The sequence below is a fragment of the Barbus barbus genome, assembly GCF_936440315.1.
Source record: "Barbus barbus genome assembly, chromosome: 29".
In the NCBI taxonomy this organism is placed as follows: Eukaryota; Metazoa; Chordata; class Actinopteri; order Cypriniformes; family Cyprinidae; genus Barbus; species Barbus barbus.
Window position 1 is genome coordinate 5,779,611 of NC_136757.1, and position 22,091 is coordinate 5,801,701.

The window sequence follows — 22,091 nt, forward strand, 5'->3', positions numbered from 1 at the left end:
GCATTGAAAATCCCCATTTCCACCATCAGGGTGATAATTAAGAAGTTCCAATCAACTAAAGATGTTAAAAATCTGCCTGGAAGAGGACGTGTGCCTATATCATCCTAATGCATGGTGAGGAGAGTTTGAGTGGCCAAAGACTTTCCAAGGATCACAGCTGGAGAATTGTAGAGATTAGTTGAGTCTTGAGGTCAGAAACCTAAATATATATATATATATATCAAACAGCCCCTACATCACCACTTTGTTTGGGAGGGTTTCAAGGAAAATTCTCCTCACTCATCCAAAAACAAACTCCAGCAAATTCAGTTGTCAGACACGACTGGAACTTCAAATGCTGGCTTCTGGGCAGATGAAACTGAAAAAAAAAAAAGCTTTTTGGCAGTAAACCCACCAGATGAGTTTAGTACAAACAGGGATTTAAAAAAAAAAAAAAGTACCCCATTTCCACGGTTAAATATACTGCTGGATCTTTAATGTTGTGGGCCTGTTTTTCTGTCAGAGGTCTGTCACGGTACGCCCCGGGTAAAGGCGTGAACAGACGTAGACAGGGTCCAAATGCAGGTAAGGTATTTATTAATATAAATAAAGGCCAACACGGCACAACAAACACTTCAAAACAATGGTAGACGACATGGCAAGACAAATAATGAACCCAGGCAGAGTAGTGGGAGAGGGGATACTAAATAGTCAGAGACAAATGGGAAACAGCTGTGGGTGTCCTGAGTGTCATGATGATGCGGCAGGTGTGTGTTATGTGGCAGGTGTAAGTGATATGGGAGATGAGTCCGAGAGAACGGGAGATGTGGCCTCCTGTGGCGCCAGGGAGGAGTGCAGGACCCGGACTCGTGACACTACCCCTCCCTAAAGGAACGGCTTCCAGACGTTCCATCAACCGCAAAAGTCTGGAGGGAGGTGGAACAGGGGGATGGTGAAACAGGGGGAGGGATGGCGGGCCAGGTCCGTGTAGAGGTAGAGGGCCTGGAGACAGAGGCCGAGCAGGAGACCGGGGCGGATTCGGAGGGTTGGACCAGGGAGACTCCAGCCAGACAGGAACTCCAGCGAACGGCCAGGGTGGGACCGGAGGAACAAACCAGGCAGGCACCGCCGCCTCGGGAGCGCTGAGAGCGAGACCAGCTGTCTCGGGAGCTTCGTGAGCGAACGCCGCGCTCTCGGGAGGAACGGGAGCGATCACAGCTGTCTCGGGAGTTTCGTGAGCGAACGCCGCACTCTCGGGAGGAACGGAAGCGAGCACAGCTGTCTCGGGAGGAACGTGAGCGAGCACAGCTGTCTCGGGAGCTTCGTAAGCAAACGCCGCGCTCTCGGGAGGAACGTGAATGAGCACAGCTGCCTCGGGAGCTTCGTGAGCGAACGCCGCGCTCTCGGGAGGAACGTGAGTGAGCACAGCTGCCTCGGGAGCTTCGTGAGCGAAAGCCGCGCTCTCGGGAGGAACGGGAGCGAGCACAGCTGTCTCGGGAGCTTCGTGAGCGAACGCCGCGCTCTCGGGAGGGTCTGAAGTGAGCTCCGCTGCCTCGGGGACAACATCAGCGGGCGCCGCTGCTTTGAAGAAGCCTGAAGTGAGCTCCGCTGCCTCGGAGACAACATCAGCGGGCGCCGCCGCTTTGAAGAAGCCTGAAGTGAGCTCCGCTGCCTCGGGGACAACATCAGCGGGCGCCGCCGCTTTGAAGAAGCCTGAAGTGAGCTCCGCTGCCTCGGGGACAACATCAGCGGGCGTCGCCGCTTTGAAGAGGCCTGAAGTGAGCTCCGCTGCCTCGGGGACAACATCCGCGGGCGCCGCCGCTAACTCTACCCTGAGGCCCGAGCCGCTCATCCACAGAGCCAAGTTAATGTAACTCTCCAGCGACTCCTCGGGGTCCCAGTAGGGCATCAGGGTCTTGAAGGGCTCGGCCAGGCCTCCGTGAAAGAAGACCATGAGGCAGGTCTTCTCCAACGCCGTCTGCCGAGCCAATCCTCTGAAGTCCCTGACGTAATCCTCAATGCTCCGGTCTCCCTGGCGGATGCCAAGCAACCTTCCTGCTGGACCCATGATAGCTGGGTTCATTCTGTCACGGTACGCCCCGGGTAAAGGCGTGAACAGACGTAGACAGGGTCCAAATGCAGGTAAGGTATTTATTAATATAAATAAAGGCCAACACGGCACAACAAACACTTCAAAACAATGGTAGACGACATGGCAAGACAAATAATGAACCCAGGCAGAGTAGTGGGAGAGGGGATACTAAATAGTCAGCGACAAATGGGAAACAGCTGTGGGTGTCCTGAGTGTCATGATGATGCGGCAGGTGTGTGTTATGTGGCAGGTGTAAGTGATATGGGAGATGAGTCCGAGAGAACGGGAGATGGCGGCCTCCTGTGGCGCCAGGGAGGAGTGCAGGACCCGGACTCGTGACAAGGTCATGAACATCTTGTCCAGATGCATGGCATCATGGATTCTATCAAATACCAACAGATAAAAAATCAAAACCTGACTGCCTCTGTTAGAAATCTTCTAATGGGTCGTGTGTGGATCTTCCACCACGACAAAAATCCAAAACAAACATCAAAATAAACACAAAAATTGCTCACTGAGCACAAAATGAATCTTTTACCATGGCTGTCCCAGTCTTCTGACCTGAAACCTACAGAAAATAAGTGGGATGAACTGAAGAGAAGAAGTACTAACATGGAGCTGTGAATCTGAAGGATCTGGAGAGATTCTGTATTAAGAAAATGGTCTCTGACCTCTTGTCAGGTGTTCTCCAAACTCTTCAGGCACTATAGGAGAAAACTCAGAGCTGTTACCCTGGGAAAAAGACATTGCAATAATTGGGTGCCAATAATTGTGGCGAACATGAACTAGATAAAGCATTTATTTCACTATGAGATTTTCCCCCCACTTTCAATTGTTTTACTTCAATGATAGGTTGGAATTTTGTGAATTCTTTGAATGAAAGATAAAAAGGATAAACAATGCAGATTTATTTTCACAGCCGCCTTTGCTCATATTTACCAAGGATGCCAATATTAGTGGAGGGCACTGTATATGGTTGGTGGCTATAAATTGAGGTATAAAACTTTGTATTTTTGATTTGATTGTTGTAATGTAAATATTATATTTTACCTATATGATAGACCCATAAATAATGATTTGGGCTCTGTCAATAAGCCATTTTGGGGTGAATCAAGAAATTGGTGAGTCAAGAAATGCCAGGGTCAAATTTGACCCCAAAACTGACTGGAAGAAAATTTGCATAAAGAAAATAAAGCAAATTTAACCAAACACCCATCCACTATAAGTAGCTTGTAACTGTAATATGAATAAATTGTATATTTCTAATAATGATTATTGATTATTTTACCACAATATATATTTTAAATTTATTATATTTTTGCTTTATATTATAGTTATTACAATGTTGTATTAATTGTTTATATATATATATATATATATATATATATATATATATATATACACACACATATATACACGCTGATGCCAGCATATTTCTTGTGTAACTGTTAATGTGTGAATATTTCTCTGAAATATTTCAGTGCTCAACATGAATATCAAAAAAAGAAAAGCAGATAGAGCTGTGAAGGTGTGCTGAATTCCTGCATGCGGAGCGGAGAGCTTTTAGGAGGACAGCGAGTGAAAAGTGGATTGCTGCTGAAGTGCTGTATTATTTCCAGACTGCTGGTTAAGGGTCAAAATGATCAAGCCGTTTGAACGTCGCCTGTGATTATTGTAACTTTGTGTGTGTATGTTTTGAAATACAGATAAATGGCAACAATCATAAAAGATGAAGACAGACGGAGTTAGTGGATCCATTTGGTGTACAGAAAGACAAACGCAAACAGTGGGTTTCACTGGGAATTTAACAAACCACATCAGAAGCACAACATCACTCTGCAGAACTCAATATTAGTTTCACCAGAATCTTACAAAAGCCAGCATGAAATTCACCATGATTTTATCTTATAAAAGTCCAGACAATACCCTTAACATTTCACAGACAAAAAAACTAACTCTTTTAACATGTTTACTTTGAAATACAACTAAGTGCCCTAAGCAGTACAATCTGTACTGCAACCCTCGTCATTGGTTTTGGACAAAACCAAACACTACAGTCACCTCTTACATTAAAGTAGGAACATGTTGGCTTTTGTGTTCTTTAGTCAACATGAAATCAGAAATAGATCCTATTTCCCTAGTTTCTGGTGTTATTGAGCATGTAATTACAAAGAATACTCTCGTGGCAATTTGTAATTATTTTACATTTGGGGAATTTCTAGCAGCTTTGTATGTTTTTGCTCATACATACGTTTTCATATGATCTGCTTGCATTCCTCTGATGAATAGGTTAGGGGTGAATTTTCTTTTTCTTTTTCTTTTTTTTAAACTTGTAAATTTTTGCCCAAAATTCCAAATTAAAAATTAAATTTTTCTAATGAGATCAAGTCAAATATATATATATATATATATATATATATATATATATATATATATTAATATAACAATCTTTTATTTTAGTGTTGTTATATATTATATAATATAAATATATAGTATTAATAAAATAGTATACACTATTACAGTATTTATTAATATTTCTATGATATTTTATTTTAATTAAAAACTTTCAGTTTTTATATTTTGTTTAACTTTTTATGATTTTTGTGTTTGTAATTTTTTTAAATATTTTTTTAGCTTAAATTTATATTTACGTTTTTGTTTTAGTAATTTTAATACTTCCACTTATTTTCAGTTACTTACCAAGGAAATTTAAGTTATTTAATATATTAATTTCAGTTTTATTTTAAGAAAAACAACGTAATAGTTAACAGTTTCTGTTCTCTTCCTTTTCATCTGATATAACCAAGGCTGTGCGGATTATTGCTTAATGTTGAACAATAGCCAATTTGCTTAGTATTGAGTTACTGTTTAGCTAACACAGCTTTTCAAAAATCTTTCAATCTGAAGACAAAGTGATATGTTAAAATACTCAGGAGGGTGAACATGACTTTTTTCTAATCAATTCCCGATTAAAAATTGACAGTCTTGTGGAGAATTTGTACGATCTGATTCATAATTTGTATGATCTGCTTCCTTGTTAGGGATGGACCATCATTCCCTTTTGTTTTTCTACGAATCACACTGTATTAATTTCCACCAGGTAAAAATGTTCTCATGATATTGGGTTGGATAAAACAAATATCCTGTTTCACTCAGAAATATCAGCGTGTAAAAGTAAAATAGATTGTGAATGCCATTTCATGCTGAGTTCAACCAAAATGTACAGTAGGTCTTCTAGATTTGGAAATCAAATAATTAACTTCAGCATAAAACACCAACTTGGTCACAAAATCCTTCAAGGAAGATGAAAAAGTAGCTTCATCTTGCACGTTCTTTCTCTTCCAGTGTTGTCCTGCTGTCACGCACAAGATGAATTCACAGAATTCATGTTCTCCTCTTCTGAGACTTCAGGGCCTCTTCACAGTCGAACCGAAATAAGACACGTCCTCACGACCCTCTGAGTCACTCCAGTCCAGGTTGTGAATAAAATACAAAACACTGAGGAATTGTCAGCTCTCTTAGTCATTCATTAACATTAAACCCTGACAGAGCAATTCTTGATAGTTATTCACCTAAATGTGTCCGACATCATTTCCCACATCTGCTACCTTCATGCAGACTGTAAACTATTCACATATTAGGGTTTCCTAATTTCTAACAGTGTGCCATTTATAGTGGTGGCCAAAAGTATTAGAACACTAGTATTTTCAGCAGCTAAAAATGGATTGAAGTCAGTTACTTCTATCTTTTGCTGTAGTGTGTCAGTAGGAAATATCAGTTTACATGAAAAACGTTCTGAAAAACTATGCAAAAGTGCACCGAGGGCAAAAGCTGCTTTAAACGCTAAGGATGCTCACACCAAATGTTGATTTAATTTAGTTTACAGAAGTTAATTGATAAAGAAAATCTATTTATGGCATTATTTTTGACAGCATCCTCATTTTACAGCATTTTTATACAAGTGCCTAAAACTTTTAACAGTACTGTAGCTTTGCAGGGAGGTTTCTTGAAGTATCTTGGAGACGTTGGCACAGTTCTTCTGGATTTAGTCTGTCTCAGTTTCTTCATGTCACTCCAGACAGACTGGATGATGATCAGATCAGATCTCTGTGTGGAGCACTGGCTGTTGTCAGACAAAAATCTCACTGGATTATTACAATTAATGGCAAAATGAATGTTTGGAAATGAAAACTGATATTTCCTACTGACACATTACAGAAAAATAGATAGAAATAACTGACTTCAAACCATTTTTAGCTGGTGAAAATACTAGTGTTTTAATACTTTTGGCCGCCACAGTATATTAAATACTGCATTTTCCAAAACCTGCTTCACAAAAGAGTTCACACATGTCGTCTCAAATAATCACAGGCGCTCTTGAAATCCACCTGCTTCCTGATTCAGATCAGTGTGTCCGGAGTGAACTGTGATCCAGTCCACCACAGCACACCTCCACAGACCCCCACGATCAGGACCGCCAGAGCGGCTTTGAGCACGGCTCTGGGAGGACGGGTGAAGTCGCCGGGGCCCATCGTGGCCAGCAGCGCGGTCGTGACGGTGAGCGTGAAGGCGATAGAAATGGCTGTGTTAATGGCCACAATCTGACCGAATTTGGCGAAAGGCACAATGACACAAAAAAAGAGCGGAATGGTTGAAATGACCGTCGTCACGGCACTGGAAACTATAGCAACGCCCACGTGATTGGCTGCTTCAAGGGTCCGTGTCTGCCGTTTGATGGAGGACTCCTGCAAGCCGAAGCAGAGGGAATGACACGCGTGAAAAGTCATATTAACATTAGCCTCACATGAGTAAAAAAAAAATAATACATTCGCTACTCTCACTTTGGTGGCTTGTTTTCAAATTCCTTGTCTGGTAGATTTACTAAATGAAGAAGTGTGAATTGCCCCTCATGTTTACAGTTCATCTGTGGTGAGTTTTGGCAACTCTGTCAGCGATTAAATTCACAATAGCAGAGAGATATATACTCTGCATTCTGCTTCCTCTCCTCCAGCTTCATGAGGATCAGACGTGTTTATCTCATCAGTATGCTGACATTTCTCCTCGTCACTGGATCTGTGCTCAGAAGCAGCAGGTTTTCTCCATAACGCTGCAGTCAGAGAGGATTACTGTTCATGTTTACACGGTTTTCTGTTTTAATCATACTTTTTGTCTACTAGCCTAATGAAAATATTCTTTGTAATTTAGTCAGTATTTCATTTTTATAGTCATTAATTTGTCAAATTTCTCTTGCTGAACATATTTAGTTGATGAGAAAGTGTAAAATCAGACCAAATATTCATACATGTATCAACATTTAACGACAAATATGAAAATTGTTGTTGATATGAAAGACCTGGGGCTTCGTTTATAAAATGTTGCATAGAAACCATGCTAAATTTGATCTTACGATCATCTGTCAAATATGAATGCGTGTGATTCATAGAATGTATTTACACACAGAAAACACACGTCCGCCTCTTTCAGATGTGAAATCTATGAATTTTTCTTTAAAACATTATTAGTGCACTGGGTGCACCCATGCCTTACAGTTATAATGAGATTCTGACTTGCATAAGATATATATACGTAAATATATATCAAATAAATTAATAATAATGAATAAAAATAAACAAACATATAGTATATAACTAACATAATATATTATAATATGTAATATAAAATTGAACATAAAAATAAAATAATTTACTGTTACGTTTTGATTTTTTTCTATTATAGTGTATCGATAATGTCTTATGTCCTGCTAACTAAGATAAATAAACTTAAATATAAATATAAATAAATATATAATATATGACAGAAATAATCTAATAAAAATATATTATATATTAAATAATATATTGACATTTAATAAATATAAAAAATATTATTAATGCATCAAGAACACCATTATAATTAATTATTAAACACACCTTAAGTTAGTATCTAGCTGTGATATTCATGTTTCCTTCAACAGTTTTAATCAAAACCTGATGCACACGAGTGAGGGCATGAACTTGTTTTTGGTTTTTATTTAGGAGATGCTGTTTTATCCAGGGTAGCTTACAGTCGGCTGGTTTAAATGAGTTCCCTGCAGCGTCCCAGCGTTCAGTGTCTTGCTCTGGGGCACAATGCTGGAAGAAAACCTCAGCGGCTGAACAGCTTAAAAGATATCCCTGGATCCAACATATCTTCAGTGTTACAAGCCCAAAACACAACCAATGAAGTGGGATGTGAACACATCATGAAAACAGTCAGGAACTGTCTTTTCATTTCAACATCACGGGAGATTTCGACAGTAATGGATAAATGTAAATCATACCGAACTGTGATCAGCCAGTCCTGAGGAGTCAGTGTCCCCCGCCAGTAAATATCCCTCCACTAGATGAAGGCAATAGTCCACTGAAGAGCCCACCAATATGGAAAGAGAGATGGCTTCAACTGCACCCATCTCCCATCCCAGCCAATACATCACCGCCACCACCAGACACACCATACCTGCCAACGCACATCATGCCAAGAGTTCATGCTTTTTAAAAACTCCCGTTTCAGGGTCCTATTGTTTAAAAACACTTATTATTATTCCTTCCCCTACTTGAATTCAAGCATCATTGCACATTTTTGAAATCTATTTCCTTGTTTAGTTGGACACCTAGGAGTGGGGATGATTTTCTCAGTCTCTTTTCATTTAGCATAATTTGTATATTCGTTCAGTCTGAGTAATCACTTGTAGCGATAATATTACCGGTTGAAAGAGAGTTAAATTACGGTCATGTCTGGCATATTGTATTAACATATAAATGAGATGGGACATTTCAAAGGCAATGATTTTCACCGTCAGTACATCGTACATGAGTCAATTAAATTCAACAGCATGGCTGAAGCAGGCATTTGATGGCACCATCCAAAGGGAGACACTGCATTTATGTATCCTTGATGAAAATTAGTTGGCTGTAATAAATGGTGGTAAAATATTTCAAGGGGTTACAGTAAATTAGAGAATCAATCTCACATTAGCATGTCCAGGTCACATTTCATGCAAAAACTAAATGACATTATTACCTAAAGAAATATTAAACAATTTTAAGACAGTTTTACATTTTTTGCATTGTGAGTAATTGCACATTTGACCTCCACATTTTTATTGCAGTAATGTATCCACATGTTGTCCATTGCATTTTTGTTGTTGTTGTTGTAATTCTCATTATTCTCAATGCTGATTCTCATTAGACTGTCATATACTGTAATCATTATATCAATAATCATAATATTTATACACTAACACTAATTAATATTTTAAATTAGCTATTTTATAGTTCATATTAAAGTAATTATGTTATTTACTTTTGTCATTTTATTAGTTTTTAATTTTAAATTTATTTCTGTTTTGCTTTTAGTACTTAAATTTAAATACATTTTATTTCAGTTATTTGCGAAGGCAATATCTGTAATTTTTGTTTTTATTGTTTTGTAATGTTTGTAAGTAATGCTGCCAAACGATGAATCGCGATTAATCGCATCCAAAATAAAAGTTTTTGTTTACATAATATATGAGTGTGTACTGTGTATATTTATATTGTATATATAAAGACACACACAAAAAGTATATATATTGAAAACATTTACGTTTATATAATTTATATTATATAAAAATATATTTAATATGTAAATATAATATTTTTCTTAAATATATACATGCATGTGTTTGTATTTATATATACATAATAAATATACACAGTTTTATTTTTATTTAAAAAAAAAAGATTTGTAATATTTTTAGTCAACAAACTATTGACATCAAGGCAGTATTTTTTACTATATTTAAAACACAATTTATTATTTCAATAAATTTAAATCAGTTCTACATAATATTTACACATATATATATATATATTTTAGATAATATAAATATTTAAAAATGTAACATTATGTATAAATATTTAAAAATGTAAATAATTACACAATAATGTTAATTTTGGGACAAAATCAATTATTTTAATTAAAAATAATATCACTATGCAAACTAATTTAAATGACTGTAAAAAAAATAGGCTTAATATTAATTGTGCATAATAACATTTTCTTTGTGCATTTGTTTTTGTAGTTTTTTTTTCTTGTGATTTTTAGGTTGAAATTAACAGCGGAGGTTTACAATAACAAAAAAATTACACCAGTAGTTAATATTTTGTACAGTTACTCAGTATTTGGACAGGTATGACATACCCAGAATGCTCAGCAGGATTGGCAGCAGCAGCAGCAGATGAGCAGTAAACACAGCTACTGATGCAATGCAAATGGCAAGTGACAGCAGCAGACTGTAGAGGGCGCTCTCTACACCTACAGTCACAGGGCAGTGCATAAAGAGCAGTTCAAAGAGGTTAATGCAATATAAATAGAGAATCTGACTGCAGATTCATTATTGTCAGTTGTCGAGAGTGAAGTTAATGAGCACTCATGTTAATGATGTCTGCGCCTCAGACTAATCGCTCTTAAATTGCTCATTTATTCAAGCAGGGCCATTTTTATCAAAGCTCCTTTCTGTCTTTGCCACATTCTATTTTTGCTCTCTTGCCTATGATTTCCATGAAGATCTGTTTCCAGTGTTGGCAGGTCTGGAAGCCTCGTCTCAGAGCCGACGATGCTGGGAGTGATGCGAGCTGCTTCTGCAGGAAGCTTTCCCATCGGAGGAAATCAGAGTGTGTCTGAAACGAAGACTTTCCCTTGTAGGTGGTCTGAAACACAGAGACAATGAAGAACCCTTATATAAAAATTAGGGCTGGCAAGCAATGAAATGTTTTATTTGAATTAATTACATGATCAATTAATTTAGCTGAGATTTACATTGCAATTAGAATTGCATACATAATGCTATGAGGTTCTAAACTGCCATTAATGTTTTTTAGGTGGTCTGCATGTATTTATGTGTATCTATATCGTCTGCGGAAGGCACAGGACCATAAAATGTTCGTCAAGTCATATTCCTCTGTCAGAGGGCTACGATAGGTTGTCCAGACATGATACGTCATCAGAGCGTTCATTGTGCTATTGCAGAACGAGCGAGAATGGAAGGCCGCGTTATTATTGTAATATTATACACATCATGTTCATCAGCAACTGTATGCAATGTAAGATGATGTACAGGTCTGGGTGCTTTAAATGCATTAATAATTTTAACATGTTTTTTTTTTTCCCCATCGCAGCAAATTAACCCATTAAATTGACAGCCCTAATAAAAATGCTTAACAACCTTTGAGTAAGAAGTCAAGTAATTAAGCTATTTTTGGTGCTGTCACACTCGCACAAAGGGTGAAAAATGCACCATACAAGTATTTCATATGACTGAACGACACTTTTGTAGCAATGCACTCACTGATTCAAAAGCCATAGAGATCCAGTGCACTCTACCGCCCTGCATGCCCACTGCACCATGGGATAGCTGGCCAGGCAAGAGATTGGGCTCCGGAAGAGAGTGACACTCAGGATGGAGTAACGGCAGGATGGATGTGAGGCTGTTACCTGCAGGAGAGAAACAAAACGTGACCTACTGAAAGCTACATTTATTTATATAACGCTTTATACAATACAGATCATTTCTAAGCAGCTTCACATTAAGAAAACAGTTTTAATGTTGTTAAATCATCAGTTCATTAATTCATCATAGGAGTGTTGATGTTGTAAAGTTAGTGTCCAGCGCAATTCAGTTCAAATTTTCTTCTCTTCTGATGGTGTCAGTGCACTTAAATCAATAATATTGCCTAATAATAGTTGTATTTAAAAGCGTTAAGCAAGTATTTCAGATGATTCCTCCTCACCTGATGGCAAACACTGAGCTCCACCAGGCTTCACCAGCTTGGTATTGGCACTGATGGCTTTGCACAGCTTGCACAAGTGCCCGATCTCATTAAAAACATCAAAGTCTGGATCATAGATCACACTACCCTTTGAGGGAGAGGAACATCAATAATCATTAAATTAATAATTCATAAAACAGCTTCAAAGGAAAACAATCAATATACAGTGTAAAGACTGAGACCACATCAACAATCATGGAAGATGGAAGTAAAATTATTACCCTTTAAAGTCTGACAAATGAAACAATAGTCTGAAAAATCTTTTCTTGAGCATCATATTTGATTGTATGGCTCGTATAGTAAGATATAAGAGAATATGGACCTCATACTTAAAGAGGACAAAACACCTCAGATTTATTCAGTCTCAAAGTGACCAACAACAAAAAAAAAAACAATTTGGTGCAGATGCTGATGTTTACATTTTTAACATTAGGTTTAAAAGTAAAATTTAATTCTGATACCTTGTAATGTAAATCAATTAGATTTGTATAACAGTGCAACAGACGAATTACATAAATTGCATATAAATATCAGTTGTGACTGTATATCTCACAATAATATGTTGATTAAATAAGTCAATAATATTATGATTAAAGCTCTGTAGTCCCAAACATGCAATGCAATAAAGTGATGATTGAGAGATCAACAAATAAACGTTCCACAAATGCCTGATGATCATATTTGCCACTCATGATGAACATGATTAAAAAAAAAAAAAAAAAGATCTATAGATCAAGTAAACAAAAAGTTGCTTCAGACCAGTAAATGTTCATCTTGAGGTATTATTAACAATATAATACCTCAATATAACACCCAATATAATACCGTTCACTCACTTAAGTATGTCACTTCACTTAAAAGTTATTCTTACATTTATTTTTTATTAAAATCAGCAAGAAATTCATGGCAAAAGGACATGTAAACCACAAGCTGAAGGTGGTAATAAAATAGTATACTAAAATGTATTTTACTTGCTAAGACGTATAAACTATCAATCAGATTATAAAAAGCATGTAGTAGATTGTGTTCAACGGGCTTTTCAGCTAAATTTTGAGCAAGCTTTCAGCAAAACGTGTATAAAATCATGCAGTATGCTTTATATGGTTGAGTTTCAAGGTCATGAATTATAGAGGAAATATGTTTCTTTCAAAACATAATAAAATGACATGCAGCAGGTTTTTTTTTTTTTTTTTTTTGGGTGCCTGATATTTTCTGTTGTTCATAGTAGTGGGAGCTGTGGAAAAAGTTTCAAAGCCTGCAGGGCTTCATATTTTGAAAATCCACCAGAGACAGTTAACTATCCAGCTTTATCTTGCCACTTTTAAAATGACTTGGGACAAATTAATTCTAATCTCTAACTATTTATGAAGCACAGTATGCCAATTGAGATTTGATTCTGATTATCCCCCTAAAGGGATAATTGAAAATAAATACTAAAAAAAATTTAAATGCAAGTCAATGCTGTCACTTCGAGAGTCAAAAAAGCAACACAAAATTAATGCCTGTGGCTCCTGACTATATATTGAGATCTACATTCTTTTCACTCAATATACCGTCAGGAGCCACAGGACTTAATTGTGTGTTGCTTTTTTTGACTCTCAAAGTGACAATTGACTTGTTTTCATTTTGTGAACTATCCTTTTAAGTTACAAGCCATTTTTGGATGTTGAATATGATTAATCCATTATCCATTTTCATGAAGAGACTTTATATTCATGATTCCCTTCTGCACTCAGTGTAAAGAGTTCTATTTTGTCTTACCAGGTCTCCGATAACATGGTTGTCTGAGCGCTGAGTGCGGTTGATGCCCAGTATGCCGAACACCACGAACACCATGGCTCCGGTGTCCACTAGAGGACGCACTGCTGGTTTCCCACACTGACCTCCACTGCAGGGGTTAAAGCCGGAGGTCCTGGAGATCTTAACCTGGGTAGGAGCTGATCAGATGACACTTATGAAAGAATTAAACAATAACTGACAGCATTTAGTGTTAAAATGAGAAAGATTGCACCTGGGTATGTTTCAGAAGCAACATATTGTTTAATCGCTTTTGTTTTGGGATAGCCCAAATAAAATTGTGTGCTTTATTATGTTATATGTAATATGTTAATAATAGGCATGCTAATAAGCATCTAGTTAATATTGAGAATTGGTCCCTATACTAAAGTGTTACAGAGACTTCATTAACAAATCTGATTGACCCCATACTTCTTATTAATGGTAATATAATTTGGTCAATTTTTATGAGTAGATTAGCAGGCTTCAAATCTAATAGACTTGGACTAAAGCCACATAACTCTAATTTTAATTTCATGGGGTCTTTGAAAATTCGTTGTTCTCACCACAGGACTGCAAGTGAACTGCAAAAAAGTGAAAACCTGAATAGAAATTACTATGTACACAAGGCTCTCTTCAGATCGCGCTAAACCACGGGTTTTCATCTTTAAACTGCTGCAGTAAACGGACAGGGAGCTCATTCTGTGCACCGCCAGACTTCATGTCCCGGTGAAAACTTCCGACGGAGCAACACTGTCTTTCTTTCCAGATTTTTCTCCAGTCACCGCAAAAAGAAGTGCATTTGCGCCAGTTAGGAAGGAGATGAGAGACGCTGGCATCCAGAATTTTCTGCTTTATCCTGCAACGCTGAAGGTAATTCTCAATCAAGGTGAACCTAAAATGCTATACTCCCCAGAAGAGGCAAGAGTTTTTCTCAGATCCCTTTCATCCACCAACTCTCAGTGAACTTCAGCTGGACATTTGCTCTCTAATCGGAGAAGAGATGCTCTAAATGGTTAGGTGACTGTCTTTCACTGTTCACTTTAATGTTCACTTCTTAATTCATAGTTCATTGTACATACAGTATCGCATATATGTATCTCTCTTTTCTTTCTATCTTTTCTTTCTTTCTTTATTTTATTTTCTTTATTTACTGAGTTTTTAAAATAGAATACTACCTAGTCAATATGTGACTATGGGGCCAAATGTTGGTGCTTCAGTAATGTGCAGGGTTTTGTTGACGCCACGGACCATATTAAGGGGTGCTGGCAGATCAAGGTTTGTTCTTGGTTTGATCTGCCATAGTTCATGGGAATGTGTTTTTTTTAATGGTAACGGGGAGGGTGGGGGGTGGTTTAATGGTCGACTCAACTGGTTTTATTTTCAAACTTGTATTTTGTCTTATTACGCAGTAATTCTGTTTGATACCTATACCAAGTGGATGCTGCACACTGGTGGTGGTTGAGGAGAGACTCCCCCCCCCCCCGCTTTGGGCGTACAGCAATACACAATAAAGCGCTATATAAATGCATCATTCATTCATTCATTCTATGACTGACCTTAATAAAACAAAAAGATAGTTGAACTGGAATCACAGCTCCAGAATCTGACTAGAGATAATCAGAGTTGTTTCTCAGACAATACACTCAGTGAAATCATGGCGGTTAGGTCCAAACTCAATTTATTACTGAGATCCAGAGCAGAATTCCTGATCCAAAGATCCAGGCAGAATTATTATTTTCAAGGGAGTAGACCAAGCCACCTTTTAGCCCTAAGATTACGCAACAGTGAAAAGTTTGCTAATATTTCAGCTGTGAAATCCCAATCTGGGCTCATTATTACAGACCCAAAAGACATTAATATTGCCTTTTACTCTTTTTACTCTAACTCTATACTACTTCTGCTGATGGTGACCCTGGCTCTTTTGCATCTTTTCAGTCCAACCTTGATTTATCTAGGCTGTCAGATTCAGATTCGGAATACCTGGCTGAACCGATCTCTCTTCAGGAGCTGGAGTCAGCAATTCGATCTATGAACAAGGGCAAATCCCCAGGGATAGATGGCATTCCAATCAAATTTTATTATAATTTTTGGACGGATTTAGGCCCCCTCATGTTAGATATGATCAATTTTTCAGTTACTCGAGGCTCATTTCACCCATCTATTAATATAGCTGTTATTTCTCTCTTGTTAAAAAAAGATAAAGATCCGACTTCTTGTTCTAGTTACAGGCCACTTTCTTTGATAGGGACTGATGTTAAATTATATGCTAAAGTACTATTTCGTCGTCTAGAGAAATATATGAATAGGCTAGTTCATGATGACCAATCTCGCTCAGCTTCGGATAACTTACGCAGGTTATATCATATTAATTCAAATAATAGTTTGTCTTCTCCTTGCGCAGTATTATCTCTAGATGCGATGAAAGCTTTCGATCAGCTAGAATGGAAATATTTATGGGCGGTTCTACAGCATCTGGGTCTAGGATCGAGTTTCATAAATATAATAAAGGTTCTGTATGCCAATCCAGCAGCCACTGTTCTCACAGGTGCTGTTCGCTCTAACCCATTCTTTATACACCGAGGTACTCGTCAGGGTTGCCCGCTTTCTCCTCCGTTATTTGCCCTATCCTTGGAACCCTTAGCTCAAGCGGTCCGACAATCTGAAACTATTACTCCCATAAATATACGGAATATTCATCATCATATTTCATCATCATATCCATTCAGGATCTCTCTCTGGGTTTAAAATTAATTGGAGTAAGTCATGTTTACTTCCCCTCAATTCTAAAATTGATTCCATGTCCCTTTCTATATCTATTCCATTGGTTCAAAACTTTAAGTACTTGGGGTTAGATGTTTTTCCCTCCCTGCAGGAAATCGTCTCAAAAAACTATAATGGTATTCCAGCCAAAGTATCCTCAGAATTGGAAAATTGGTGTCGTCTTCCTACTTATTTTCAGGCTCGTATATCGGTGATTAAAATGAATGTTCTCCCACGTATTGTTACATCTCTGCCCGGGAGCACGAAGACACGGAGACCAGGAGACGAGGAATTCACAAACACGAGAATCTTTAATCCAACTAGGAGCATGGGAGGCACAGGAAACACATCACGGACAGGGATGACAATTCAACGACCGACAAAACTAACTGAAAGGACTGGGGCTTATAAACACAGGATAACGAGGGACCTAAGGAGACACACCTGGGATCAAATTAACAATTAACATGGGGAAACTGGGTCACACGGGGAGCAAAACACACACAAAACAGTCCACAATCCTGACATATCGCCCCCCTCCCGGAAGGTGCGTCCTCGCACCGTAGAAACATCCAAAGGGGAGGGGCGGGTGGGAACTAGGGAGGCGGTTCAGGAGGAGGACGGATACCCGGGAGGGGGCCGGCAGACAGAGGCCAAGGCGGTGACGAAGGAGGGAGGAGCCAGGGAAGAGACAGGAGGGACCCGGAGCAGGAGGCGCTCAGCTGGACCCAGGCCACAGCCGTGAAAATGGCCCAAGGTGGAGCCGACGGAGGGAGGAGCCATGGAGGAGGGATGGCCGCCGACTCCAGGGGGCCGAGCAACGGCGGCGGAGCAGGTGGTGGAGGAGCCCGAGGCGGAGACGGAGAGCCAACGAGCCAGGGTGATGCCGAGGATCCGGGGGGACAGGGTGGAGCCGAGGGCTCTGGTGACCGAGGTGGAGGCGGAGACCCGGAGATCCGCGGCGGAGCCGGAGCGACTGAGGACCAAGGTGGAGCTGGAGGGAGGAAGGAGCCCAACGGAGCCGGTGGGACGGAGCGACGAGGCGCAGCCAGAGGAGAGGAGTCCAGAGGCGATGGCGGGTCGACGCCCGACCAAGGCGGAGCCGGAGGGACGAGGGAGCCCGGTGGAGCTGGTGGATCGAGGAGTGACGGTGGAGGCGAGGGAGCTAGGAGCCGAGGTGGAGCCACTGGGTCTACGGACCGAGGCAGAGTCCGGGCCTCGGAGGCTGGAGGCGGAGGTAAGGGATACTCCAGCCCCGGCAACGCTGGAGGATGGCAGACCCACGGGGCTCGCACCGTACCGATAGAGGGCTGAGGGCGAGCGGGGGGGCTGCCAGACGACAGCGGTGGAGGAGGCAGGAGTGGGTGGGAGGGTGGGGATCTTCGAGGAGCAGGCACTGGAGGGCACGTGCGTGGAGCCGGCACTGGAGGGCACGTGCGTGGAGCCGGCACTGGAGGGCACGTGCGTGGAGCCGGCACTGGAGGGCGCTCTGGAAGCGCGGACACTTGGGGGCGCTCGGGAAGAGCTGAGCTGGACGGGACCAGTGGAGACGCAGGAGAGCTGGGCGGGACCAGCGGGAACTCAGGAGAGCTGGGCGGGACCAGCGGGAACTCAGGAGGCCTGGACGGAACCAGCGGGAACTCAGGAGGGCTGGGCGGAACCAGCGGGACTTCAGGACGGCTGGGCGGAGCCAGCGGGACTTCAGGACGGCTGGGCGGAACCAGCGGGACTTCAGGACGGCTGGGCGGAACCAGCGGGACTTCAGGACGGCTGGGCGGAACCAGCGGGACTTCAGGACGGCTGGGCGGAACCAGCGGGAACTCAGGAGGGCTGGACGGGACCCTCTTGCGAGGTGCAGGGATAGGAGGGCACAGACGAGGAGCAGGCACTGGATGGCACTGGCGAGGAGCTGGCACTGGATGGCACTGGCGAGGAGCAGGCACTGGAGGGACTGACATGCCCTCAAACTCAATCAAAATCCCTACCGGCACCTGTCTTTCCTTCCTCGGTGGTTCGGGGTGAACCGTTATAGGCGGCGGGATCCTCTTCAGCGCGGACGGCGCAACGTTCATCGCCCCTTGCGGCGGAATCCTCCTCGCCGCGGGCGGAACATTCATCGCCGTCTCAGGCGGGACGAATTTCTTTTGGGCGGTGGGTAAGGGCGAGCGGCGAATGGCGACCCGTTCTCCCCAAAACGGGTGGCCTGGGTAAGCCGCGACAGGCAGCCCAACAGCCCACGCAGAACGGGCAGGGGCGAGCCGCGAACGGCGGCGTGAACCCCCGCAAACGACGGGCACAAGCTCAAGCATCCTGAGCGGTGAACTCGTCTTCGGTATGAGGTCGGTCGTTCTGTTACATCTCTGCCCGGGAGCACGAAGACACGGAGACCAGGAGACGAGGAATTCACAAACACGAGAATCTTTAATCCAACTAGGAGCATGGGAGGCACAGGAAACACATCACGGACAGGGATGACAATTCAACGACCGACAAAACTAACTGAAAGGACTGGGGCTTATAAACACAGGATAACGAGGGACCTAAGGAGACACACCTGGGATCAAATTAACAATTAACATGGGGAAACTGGGTCACACGGGGAGCAAAACACACACAAAACAGTCCACAATCCTGACACGTATTGATTTCTTTTCTTCCATGATTCCTCTCGCTCCACCGGTTGGCTACTGGAATAAACTAGATGCATGTGTTTCACGGTATATATGGGATGGGAAACGTCCTCGTATTAAACTGACTACCTTACAACGATGTAGATTACATGGAGGTCTTTATTTCCCTAATTTTAGACTGTATGCTCAAGCCTTTTCCCTCCGCCCTTTAGCAGTTTGGTTTGATCCTGACGCTTCTGTGTCTTGGAGAGCAATCGAGGAATCTATCGTTTATCCGTATAAATTGAAGCATCTTGTTTTTTCAGGAGTTCCGCTTAGGCAGTGTAAATCTTGGTTTGGTCCCATTGTAACCCAACTCCTCTCCACATGGAGGGATGTTGAAAGACTTTCACAACTAGTTACAAAATGGCATAGGCATTCGCCTATTTTCCACAATAATAACCTTTTGTCAGGCAGTACTCCATTTCAACACTGGGAGATATCTATGATGATAGTGGTTTAAAATCCTTCCAGAGTCTTAAAACTCAATATAATCTGCCAGGCACCTCCTTTATGTATTTGCGCATTAGGTCATATGGGGTGCCTTGGAACTCTCAACTGTCTGTTCAGCCTTTGCGCAAAATAATCCATCCTTCTGAGGAATCTCCCTCCTCTGCTTCAGTCATCTATCTCTTTCTTCTTGAGCATTCATACAAACCTTTATCTATTACAACTCTTTGGGCTAAGGATCTTAATGAGGATGTGCATGTTTTATTTTCCGATCAGGTATGGGGTATGTTTAAATTGTCTTCTAAAAACCCTAATCACCAAATGATTCATTGGAAATTGCTGCATAGGGTTTACTTGACTCCAATGAAACGTTTTATATGAATCGGTCGTCTTCTCCTAAGTGTAATCTCTGTTCCCAAGGAGTTTTAGGCACGTTTTTGCATTTTTTTTGCAAAAAAAACCCCCCTCTCTCACCTTTTTGGACTCAGCTGTCACTGGACCTATCATATTTGTTGGGTACTGAGATATATTTGACTCCGCGCCATTTTTTCATGAATGACTTTTGGGACTTCACCTTGTCCGTTCAACAAAGATCTTTACTGTTAGCTGCTCTCACAGCAGCAAAACAATTGCTGGTCAACCGTTGGAATCCTCCTCACACAATGGACAGATGAACCTGGACTGTGTGTTTGTTGGACATTATCTCAATGGAACTCTCTACTTCTCGTATACATGGATCTAACGGGAAAAACGTTAATTCACGGCATTCAGCTTTTAATGTTTTAATGTTCTTTTCTAAAATCTTTGTAAAAATTATTTTATTGTTATTTGTTTATCTATTAATATTAATTAATGTGTTTATTATTATTATTTATTTTATTTTATTTATTTTTTGAGTCTACCAAGGGGTGGGATGGGTTGGGGTGGGTTTTAAATTTGTACAGCTGCTTTTTGTTTTGTACTACTGTTCCACAAAATAAAACTCAATAAACAGTTGTTAACAAAAAAAAAAAAAAAAAGTGAATGACTACCAGCAAATGTTTGGTTACCAACATTCTTCAAAATATATTTTCTGTTCTGTTCAAGAAACACATACAGGTTTAGAACAACATGAGGGTGACTTCAGAATTGTAATTTTTGGGTGAACTGTCCCTTTAAATTAAATGCACAACTTCAAATACAATAAAACCCGCGCCTGTACCTGCAGGTAGAGGTGCGTAGAAGCTGCCCTGAGTGGGTCCATCCGGTCCAGAGCTGAACACACACCCCGGCGGCCCCTCACACACACGACTGGGGTACGGGCTGATCGTGTGTTGGGCGAAATACAGCTTCCTGCCCAAAATATAGACCAGATTCCTATCATCCCAGCTCACTTCCAGACACTTTGATATGCTGAAATGGGGCACTGAGTCACACATGGTTAAATGTTGCACGATGGAGGAGCAATAAAAAATGATTTCATCACATGCTTTTCACACTTGCCTGCTGTGCTGCTGCTCCACCGACGCCACGTAGAAGTCAAACTCTGATCTCCAACGCCGGCTGGCGTCACACGAGCGCAGAGTCAGCATCCAGCGCGGCCGGGGGTGATACGCGTGAGACACGCACACGCTCATCCGCGTGCTGAAGTTGCTATGGGGACTGCTGTAGGCCTGTTACCATGACAACACATCCATCAGTGTTTGTCAAGCTCAGATGGAAAGGGCTGTAAGGGCAATTGACGCGCGCTGAGGTGATACAACATTACGCTGCGCAAACTCCTCCGAGGACAATGAATTCTGAGAGCTCCCTATAGATTGTGTGCATGGAAAGCTTTGTTTTTTCACTCAGGCATTAGCAGACAGGTGGTAATGGCTTTTGTCTGTGTACTGAAGGTATTTAAGCGATGTGAAAAACACATTTGCTAGTCACAATTATGTTTTCAAGAAAATGGCTTATCACAGCTGTCTCTCGACAAGACTGTTTGTGCTCGCCATTGTTTCTTTTCTTTGCTTAATGGAGAACATTCAACTGTGTGCGTGTGTTTGTCTGGGTCAGGCAAAAACAATTCATGAGTGTGAATCTGAATTGAACTGACCATGGCTCACAGGATGTTGAACTGGAATGACAGGAAGAGGAATTGAATTTGAATTTAGAGTTGAATTTAGTTCAACACTAGAAAAAATATTAACACCGTCATTATTCATTTCACCACTTATTTGCCTGTAAAATATATTTTAGTATTGACATATTTCAATCCTGTCAAAATATTTAATTAAGCCATAAAACAGGTTTTGTTTTTGCTGTAGTCCCACAAATGTTCACCACATTTGTTTTCAAATTAAAATGTAAATTTAAATAAATGTAAATGTAAACTTAAATAAAAAATAATAACAATATCAAAATTTGAATCTGTGTTTGAATCTGTGGAATTACGTAAATTAGAGCATTTTGGGAAATTAATTGTGTTTCCTGTGTGTTCAATAAAAAGAAAGGTATAATTAAATATGATAAAAATTAAATAGGTTCATTTAA

At 40.7% G+C, this 22,091-nt stretch overlaps 1 protein-coding gene across 1 annotated transcript in view; it reads right to left on the minus strand.

The window, feature by feature from the left end:
* Positions 1–6,471: 6,471 nt before the first annotated feature.
* Positions 6,472–22,091, minus strand: part of LOC306849166 (protein dispatched homolog 3-like) — a gene marked incomplete at both ends in the record, with an annotated part of 48,645 nt that continues 33,025 nt past the window's right edge. The window contains 9 exons of the mRNA XM_079384019.1: positions 6,472–6,816; positions 8,391–8,566; positions 10,292–10,405; positions 10,641–10,800; positions 11,439–11,584; positions 11,881–12,007; positions 13,681–13,856; positions 20,779–20,905; positions 21,056–21,229. Of these exons, the coding sequence (XP_079240145.1) occupies positions 6,472–6,816; positions 8,391–8,566; positions 10,292–10,405; positions 10,641–10,800; positions 11,439–11,584; positions 11,881–12,007; positions 13,681–13,856; positions 20,779–20,905; positions 21,056–21,229 (1,545 nt within the window). The remainder of the gene's footprint in view (positions 6,817–8,390; positions 8,567–10,291; positions 10,406–10,640; positions 10,801–11,438; positions 11,585–11,880; positions 12,008–13,680; positions 13,857–20,778; positions 20,906–21,055; positions 21,230–22,091) is intronic.